This window comes from Cicer arietinum, chromosome 3, assembly GCF_000331145.2.
Source record: "Cicer arietinum cultivar CDC Frontier isolate Library 1 chromosome 3, Cicar.CDCFrontier_v2.0, whole genome shotgun sequence".
Taxonomy (NCBI): Eukaryota; Viridiplantae; Streptophyta; class Magnoliopsida; order Fabales; family Fabaceae; genus Cicer; species Cicer arietinum.
The window spans coordinates 26,241,210-26,251,252 of record NC_021162.2 but is presented as its reverse complement, the minus strand read 5'-3'; the positions used below and the strand labels follow the sequence as shown (position 1 = coordinate 26,251,252).

The 10,043-nt window shown below is 32.1% G+C and overlaps 1 protein-coding gene across 1 annotated transcript in view; it reads right to left on the bottom strand.

Moving 5' to 3' along the window:
* Positions 1-9,496, bottom strand: part of LOC140919703 (uncharacterized) — a 31,606-nt gene extending 22,110 nt beyond the window's left edge. The window contains exons 1-2 of the mRNA XM_073366316.1: positions 9,367-9,496; positions 8,544-8,662 (exon numbers count right to left, since the gene is read on the bottom strand). Of these exons, the coding sequence (XP_073222417.1) occupies positions 8,544-8,662; positions 9,367-9,496 (249 nt within the window). The remainder of the gene's footprint in view (positions 1-8,543; positions 8,663-9,366) is intronic.
* Between the last annotated feature and the right edge of the window lie 547 nt (positions 9,497-10,043).

Below are 10,043 nucleotides of genomic sequence, written 5' to 3'. Positions count from 1 at the left end.
AAATAAGAAAAAAGGGAAATAGAAAGAAAAGAAAATAGAAGGAAGGAAAAGCAAAGGAAAAATATTTCCATCTTCTTCCTCCCCTGCCTCGCGACTAACCATACTTCCTTGTTGTTTTGAAATCGAAGAAAAACGGTGTTAGGGATTTCAAAACCATCAAACACAAACCTCCTCGTTTCATCTAGATCTAAGCTTCGTTTCACAAAGAGATAAAAGAGAAAGTTGCTCACTACCACGCTACGGTGCTAGGGAACCAACTTGGAGGCGACGTTGCGAGCAGAGATTTTTACCGGATTTACTCGCGGTACCTTAATCAAACGAAAAAGCTAACGTTAAGGTAAGGGCTCCTTCCAATCTTCTAGTTTGCATTTAGGGATTTATCAGTGGTTGTGTGGAAAGGAATTTGTTAGGGTTGAAGTGTTGATTTGGGGGAAAATGAATCTAAGGCTTTATGGGTAAAATCTTAGAGTTAGGTTTTGGTTATATTGATGAATGTTTCGTCGAAAATGAATTTTAAACTCATTTATGTATGATTTTGAGTAAATGAAACTTGTTGTGTTTGAGTGGTGGATTGTGTTGATTTGTGTTCGTCGTATTTGACGTTTTCTTAATTAATACTGATGAAATTTGTTGTGTTTATGGTTGGATTCTGTGGAGAAATGAATTGATATGTTTTGGTGTGAGACGTGGATTGGATCTGATAATAGGTTTGAGTTTGTTTTGTGTGGAATTTGAAAACTATTAGAGTTAAACGAGTATTAAGAATGGGGAATCTCTTAATATTTATGTTTACTTAATGTTTGTTTTGAAAATCGTTTAAGTCAAAAGAGTATTAAGAATGGGGAATCTCTTAATGTCTTGTTTACTTAATGTTTGTTTTGAAAATCGTTTAAGTTAAATGAGTATTAAGAATGGGGAATCTCTTAATGTCTACGTTTACTTAATGTTGTCGTGAAAATCGTTTAAGTTAAACGAGTATTAAGAATGGGGAATCTCTTAATGTCTACGTTAACTTAATGTGGTCGTGAAAATCGTTTAAGTTAAACGAGTATTAAGAATGGGGAATCTCTTAATGTCTACGTTAACTTAATGTGGTCGTGAAAATCGTTTAAGTTAAACGAGTATTAAGAATGGGGAATCTCTTAATGTCTACGTTAACTTAATGTGGTCGTGAAAATCGTTTAAGTTAAACGAGTATTAAGAATGGGGAATCTCTTAATGTCTACGTTAACTTAATGTGGTCGTGAAAATCGTTTAAGTTAAACGAGTATTAAGAATGGGGAATCTCTTAATGTCTACGTTAACTTAATGTGGTCGTGAAAATCGTTTAAGTTAAACGAGTATTAAGAATGGGGAATCTCTTAATGTCTACGTTAACTTAATGTGGTCGTGAAAATCGTTTAAGTTAAACGAGTATTAAGAATGGGGAATCTCTTAATGTCTACGTTTACTTAATGTTGTCGTGAAAATCGTTTAAGTTAAACGAGTATTAAGAATGGGGAATCTCTTAATGTCTACGTTTACTTAATGTTGTCGTGAAAATCGTTTAAGTTAAACGAGTATTAAGAATGGGGAATCTCTTAATGTCTACGTTTACTTAATGTTGTCGTGAAAATCGTTTAAGTTAAACGAGTATTAAGAATGGGGAATCTCTTAATGTCTACGTTTACTTAATGTTGTCGTGAAAATCGTTTAAGTTAAACGAGTATTAAGAATGGGGAATCTCTTAATGTCTACGTTTACTTAATGTTGTCGTAGATAACAGATTGCTCATTGATTTATCAATGTCTTGATTAGTTATGTATTACTTGATGGATTGAGAACTTTATTTTGATTTCATTTTTAATTGGCTAGCATGATATGAACTTTTAGCATATGGAAAATCCTTTGAAGGTGCATGCTTAGTTGAAAGGTTATTTTGTGCATTTGAAAACGTAAATGTTATGGGTTAACTGTTAATTTCGGTTGGTGACCCTTTACAACTATTGTGGAAATCTGGGCTTTTCCCTCAGATGAGAGCCAGGACGATCCTACCAGTTCGTATCCTACGGATGGGAATGTAGATGAGAATGCTTGACTGGAGCTATGTTAGGAGGATCTCACGGGGTGCGTGGAGATGACTCAGGGTGTATAGCTATAGTTTTTTTGAAGAATGATCAGATTAGGATGACATAGAGGGAACATATGTTTTTTTTGGATTACATTAATTTGAACTGGAAAACTGTACCTTTACTAATATTGTCAGTATTACATCTTAGTTGAATGGGTTCCATGTATCATCTGTTGTTGTGTAAATACTTTGGATTCATATATTTTGAGAAAATTTTCCGCTGCTTATAAATTATAATGACTCGATTATTTATCCAAAGTTATTACCTTATTTATTTCTCTATTTTATTTTATTCCCTTTTGAAAAAAAAAATACACCCTCGCTTTGAAAATCGGGGTGTTACAATCCTCAACGAGAGGATAGTTTTAAAAACACTTGAAAATTATTTTTAACAGCAAAATCCCTATTTAACTCCCCTTCTAGTGATATTTAACTCCATCAGGTGATACATCAAATGGATGTTAAAACAACTTTTTTGAAAGGTGATTCGGAAGAAGAAATGTATTTGAAACAACTTGAAGGTTTTGTAATTCAAGGACAAGAATACAAGGTCTGTGTGTTAGATAAATCCTTGTATGGTCTTAAACAAGCTCCTAAGAAATGACATGAAAAGTTTGATAACTTTATTATATCGAATGAGTTTAAAGTAAATGAAAGGGACAAATGTATTTACTACAAATTTGAAAATGACAAATGTATTTACTACAAATTTGAAAATGACATTTGCACTATCATATGTCTCTATGTAGACGACCTACTCATATTTGACTCAAACATTCATGCTGTAAATATTGTGAAATCATTGTTGTGTAACAACTTTGAAATGAAAGATCTCGGAGAAGCGAATGTAATCCTTGAAATCAAGATTACTAGGTCAAAAAATGGAACTTCTTTGGATCAGTCTCACTATGTTGAAACAATCATAAAGAAACATAAATACTTTGGCTATAAACGTGCTTGCACACCATATGATCTAAGTGTGAAACTTTTCAATTACACTGGTGAAAATGTTAGACAAATTGAATATGCGAGCATCATTGGCAGCATCGTGTATGCCACTGAATGTACTAGACCCGACATTGTCTACATCATGGGATTATTGTGCAGGTTTATCAGTAGACATAGTATGGAGCATTGCCATGCTATCGAAAGAGTCATGAGATACCTAAAAAGGATCATGAGTCTCATATTACATTATCAAAGATTTCCTACTGTCATTGAAGGATACAGTGATGTTGATTGAAATATCTTATCAAATGATTCCAAAGCAACCACTATATTTTGAAAATAGAAGAATATACTATATTGGCTCAGTCCACTATGGAGTATGAAATAATAGCACTAGCTACTACTACTGAAGAAGCAAGCTGGTTGAGATGTTTGCTAGTTGAGATCCCTATATAGGAAAAACCTATGACATATGTGTTGATCCACTGCGATAGTACTGCAGCTATTGCGAAGATTGAGAATCGTTATTACAACGATAAGAGACGATAAATTCTTCATAAGCACAATGTTGTTAGAAAGTTATTTTCTAAATGAGTTGTTATAGTGGCATGTATGCACTGATGGGAATTTAGAAAATCCTTTGACGAAAGGATTAGCTACAGAGAAAATCATAAATACATCCAAAATGATGAGACTAATGCCTATAGAGTCACTCATGATGGTAACCCGACCTAAAAGACTGGAGATCCCAAGAATTAGGTTCAATGGGTAATAACAAGTCGTGAAGTAATATGAGATGAATATGCTATTATAAATAAGAGAAGCATGTTTCCTGAAGCAATGATAAGATGAGGTAATAGAAACTCTTAATGAGATCTATACTCTATGTGGAGGGAGTACCAAGCTACAGGAGTACTCTTGATAGACTCACCTATGTGAATGTGGAAGTGGGACCCCTTCCTATAGAATTTCGAGGCAAAATTCCTAGAGCGTTCACTATTCTAGAATACAGGTGCAGGGCCATTAATGCACGGGCTTTTGAGAATACACCCTATGAAAATGTTGTGTGTGGATTTGATGTCAGAGATAAAGTTCAAGACTACGAGTCACTCTTGTTGAATATGAATCTTACTATGCAAAGGTTCAAGTCAAGAGACACATTTGTTTATGCACGATCTTATAGAAGCGTTTGACGCTATTTTAGATTTTCTTTTTTTTTTAAATTCAAGTGGGGGATTGTTGGAACATAAGTATGTTACTGTGTGAATTTAAAAATTTGTTGAAGTCCCACATTGGAAAGAAATAATTTTTGTAAGTTTAAGTGGAAATAAATTTGCTTTAAAATTCAAGTCTCACATTGGAAATAAATATTTTTTGTAAATTCAAGTAGAAAGAAACATGTTTTTTAAAATTTAAGTGCTACATTGGAAATAATTGTTTTTGAATTCTCACATTGGAAAACTCTCATATTTTGAGTAGTTTTCAACTCTTTAAATATTAAAGCCCCACATTGGTTAGAAAACATATGTGAGTTTGTTTTCATCACAATATAATGAATTTCAAACTATTGTGAAAAGTACATCAAAGTTGGATGCATTTCTCAACTTTCTCTTTTCTCCCTTTTATATTATGTTCGCCTAACTTTCGAGCCACTTCTCCTCTTTGTTTTTGTCCATTCTATATTTTAAAGCGGCTTTGTACCGTAGTCCCTTCGGTTTTTAGAAAGGTTGTCATGTCGTAGTCCCTTTGGTTTTTAGAGCGGTTGTTATGCCGTAATCCCTTTGTTTTTAGAGCGGTTGTTATGTCGTAGTCCCTTTGTTTTTAGAGCGGTTATTATGTTGTAGTCCCTTCATTTTTTTGTCTTTTTTGAGCGGTTATTATGCCGTAGTTATGAATGGTCATAGTACCATATTGAGAGTGACTTTAATCGTCATATTGAGAATGACTTTAACTGCCATATTGAGGGTGTAATTCTCGAACGGTTTTCTATAGTGCAATGGAACTCCGATACAGTGAATCTGAGTTGTTTTATCCTGGGGACTTCGTAGTTGATAGTCTGCCTTGCACAATTTGGACAGTGCCGCGAAACGTCTTAAAGAGAGCGACCTAGCCCGCGACTCAACCCAGTAATATTTTCGGTGGCATAAATTATGATTTTTAAATAGTTTTCTAAAACTAAAAAATAACATAAAATCAGTTCTCTAACGTATGTACACCTAAAAATTAAAAAAGGCAATAAATTCAATATCCGATTATCTATTTCTGTGAGCATCAGTCTCCAGAGACTCAAAATTTAGAGTGAGCAAGAGAATAATTGAACATATTACATATATAGGAAATAATGGCTGCTTAACTACATACAAGTTGATTAAAAGCTTACTAACCATGCTGATATGCACAGATTCTCCAGCTAGTTCTACCTAAAGAATGCGAAAAACAAGAAGATAAACAAAGGTCTTGTAATACATTGCACAATAATCTTAAGGTCGTGAAAAAGTATGAGAGAGCATAAAAACAAGAAGACAAACAAAGGTCTTGTAATACATTTCCATGAATTGAATGGAGCTTGATGCTGATTTTATTGGTACAATTGTGTATCTTTCTTTGTTTCATTGTGCAGAAATCATGAGAATTGCATTTGAATTTCAGGGTGCGCATCAAGACCTAATAAAAATTGGTTAAATAACATTTGGATGATGATAACTATTAACAAATACAAAAAACAGTTCACGACTTTTACACAAATAACTATTAACTAAAACTAGCTCAATCAGCTCATAGTCTAGACACACGAGTAGCCAGTAGTCACTTCCAACCATGATGGATGTCATGAAATGATGAAATGTAGACGAAAGTTCTTAATGTAATGTGCAAAGCAGTCATGTTAAGATGCAACATGACAAGTAATTGATCTTAACCTTTGAAATTTTTGGAGCTAGCAATAATCTTGAGTGTAAATGAAAGACAGACAAAAGCAATTTAAAGAAATTTAAAGAGCAACTGAAAGTTAACAGAATTTTTTCAGTGTGAAAATTTATCAAACAGATGAGATACAAGGAAGTTTACCTGACTTAATTTAGCTTATTGAACTAACGACAACCAAAATTATAAAGTTTAACAATTAAAATTGAAATTGAGAAAACACGTGACTGCATTTTAACAATGTTGGCATATAAAATTAGGTCACAAACAAAAAACACTTCTCTGTTCCTCCATTCAGCCACAATGCGAAAACGAATGTTCTTCCCACACAAAGAATACATAATATGCTAATCTTTTCTTTTAAACACAATATTAGATACCTCATCATACAGTAGCCACTAGCCCTTTCAATTCATTACTCTGCTGAAGCTTTTTCATTCCTACCTAGTCACATCATTTTTATTTCTTTATTTTTATTTCATATACTATTTTTCTATTTTTTTTACTCGAAGAAATAAAACAAGTAATTAGCAAAATAAATTTTTTCTCCTTCATGACTAAATTCACTGTCCATATTGTAGTAAAAAAAAGTGTGCATACTCAATAATAATTCATATAAAAAAATTAGTTTAATGACATTATTATAATCAATAAATTACATTTTCAACCATGATGTATTTTTGTTTATGAGAAAATGTTATTCGAATTTTGTCGGTATTAAATATAGGTATCTCTTTTAATGGAGATTCGAACTTTAGTTTATCACGTTGTTGTAGAAGTTTAAACAGAAATAAATATTTAAATCAAGATTGCAGAAGTCCAAACATGTTAAGAGATAGATTTATGTGTGTAATGGGTATTTTTGCAAATATTTTCTTAAACAAATTCGAGTTTTAAAACTAAAATTGGTTTAATTATTGTTTGGGGAATTTAACTTGAAATTAACAGCTCTAAAAAATAAAGTGACATGAAAGTGCTTCAAACATAAATCAGTTAAAAGTAAATGTAGAATACAAAAGCTTTGAAAGTAAAATTGTAAATTGAAGTTAAAATGTCAACATAGTGCAAAAAAAAGATGTCAATATAGTTACAAAGTCATGAGAGAGAAGTTAATATAGACACTTCCATAGACGCGACAACTCTGAAAGTGATAACAAGTCGAGGACTAGAAAAGAAGTGATATTTTATAATTGTGGCAAAACAGATCACATAAAAAGAAATTAGATTTTTTAAGAGATATCAATCAAGCAAAAAGATGAAGACAGAGATGATAAAGATACAACAACAGTTGTATATGTTAGTGATGTCTAAATTGTTTGTGATGACCATAAACCTTGCATATCAATTGGATTCAACTTGGATTATTAATTAAGGTGTCTCATATCATGTTACGCTTACGCGCAATTTCGTCTCATCGTACAATCTTGGTGGTTTTAACCCGGTAAAACTCAAATAAATAAAAAATTAAAAAAAATTCCGGTACATAAAATTTGAATTTTCTGAAACCTATTTATGTTCCAGAAAAATTAAAAAAAAGTTTCAGTACACAAAATTCAAAATTTTTGAAATACATTTAAAAACTTTTTATTTTTTATGTTTTTCGGTACTCAATTGAATTTAATGGGGTGCAATTTCTTTTTTAAATGGAAAGTGTAAAATAGATAGTTTACATTAAATATGGGAGTATAGAATATAATTTCCTAACATTTGGACTCTGATACTTTGTCTCCTAAAATTATATTACAATTGTACCTCAAGAAATAAAAACAATCAAAAGCAAAAATAAAGTAGTTCAAGTTAATTCACATAGTTTGATTTTATTGAGTAAACTACAGCCGTAGTCTTAAAAAATATAGGACGTTGGAGTGAAAGAGTTAAAGGTTGAAGTGATAATGAGGCTGTATATTTGATTTCGATCCTCAACGAAATACTAATAATATTAACAATATTACTTAATATCATCAGCCATTGCAAAATAAAAAAAGTCTAGGGCGTTGACATATATGTGCCTCACACGACCAATAATTGAAATACATAATTCATTATTCAAAATATCGGTCGTTTTAGTCGATGATACTAATTGGAATATTAATATGGTTAAACTAAAACCCATGTGACGTGGCTAGGGACCAAACGGCAATTTTGACCATTTTTTTCATTAAAATCTATAAATTCAAAAACCATATCTTCGTCTTCAAATTTTTTCTTTCATATTTTCTCATTCACCAATCTAGTTTATTTTTCTAGTTACTTTTATTTTTCTATTAGTAGTATAAATACTTATGATTGTTATAACTTTTAGTTTTGTCTGTTGGAGTTATTGAAAGTATTTATCTGAACAAGTTAAATGGTTCTTTTGGACATGTACAAGTGTTCATTGTAAGAATAATTTCAAATAATTATATTTATTATGGTGACTCACGTGAAAGGGTATAAGTATCAATGAAATGGTACAAATAAATTCTTTAAATATTGATAAGTTGATGAAAGTTATTAACCAATGAATGTTTAAGGGTTATCTCTTTTAGGTGTTGCCTTCTACACCTTATCAAGGTAACTGAACTTGATCACCATCAGCCAAGATGTTATCTCTCTCAAGTGTAGTTTTCTCCACCTTATAAATGCCTTTAATAGTTTGGTATTCCATGAACACTACATCGCCACTTATGATAATATTTTTTCCTATAGATTCATAACATATGTAGCCAATTTCATCCTCACCATAATCAATGAAGATACACTACTTTGACTTTCCATCCAACTTGGATCTTTCATCCTTTGGAACATGCACAAAAGCCTTGCAATCAAAGACTCTCAAACAATCATATTTGACATTCTTGTCAAACCAAATCTTGTCTGGAACTTCACTATTCAAAGTGATAGTAGGAGTAAGATTAATAACATGCATTGCTGTGTACAGTGCCTCACCTTAATAACCTTTAGGCAACTTAGATCTAGAGAGCATACACCTCACTCTCTCAACAAGTGTTCGATCCATCCTCTCTACTAAACCATTCAACCGAGGAGTTTTAGGAGGAGTTTATTTATTTATTTATTTTTATGTGAAATACCTTGTTGCTTGCAATAAACATTAAATGATCCAAAATACTCACCACCATTGTTTATATGAACACATTTCAACTTATTTCATGTTTACCTCTCAATCAAAACATGAAATTGCTTGAACTTCTCCAACACTTGGTCTTTTATCTTCAAAGCATAAACCTATAGTTTCCTAGAACAATTGTCAATAAAAGTAACAAAATAAAGTGCACTGTAAAATGATTTTAGCTGTAAAGGGACACAAACATCCGAATGCACCAACTAAACCAACTTTGACTTCCTAGAGGGATGATGCCATTTGAAAGATACTCTAGTCTACTTACCATCCATGCAATGAGAACATTTCACCAAACCTACATTCTTCAATCCTAGAAGCACATATTTTGTAGCTAACCAATTTAACCCTTTTTCACTTATATGACTAAGCCTTCGGTACCACAAAGATGTGACCATATTCATAACATTCACATTATCTTTAGCAAGAAAAGCTTTTGTCCAATACAATTTAGAGATTTTATAACATTTATCCCCAACCTAGTTACCTTTGTTGAGTTTCCACTTTCCAGAAGAAAAATAATTATCAAAACCACTATCATCAAACATATGCACAAAGAGCAAATTAATGGGAAAATATAGAGCATGTTTGACTCCTTTAAGTAACAATTTCATTCCCATGTTGGTTTGAAAGAAAAAATTACCAACACCAATTACCTTAGATACACTGTCATCACCACTCCAAAGCCAACTCAAGTGGCCAGTAATACGTATTTTTAGACAAGACGATGGCTAGTGTTTGAAATCTAACACAGACCCCGAAACAAAGTTATCAATTTAGAAGAAGAATGTTACAACGGTCTCCTAGTCCTCGATTTCATCTTGACTTCTCGTGCAATTTTCGTACCATCCAAAAAAATGGATCGAAATCCGTATTTTTGAACTACAAAATAGCTATTGTTCGAAATTTGACTTGGAACCCAAAACACAATTATAAATTTAGGAG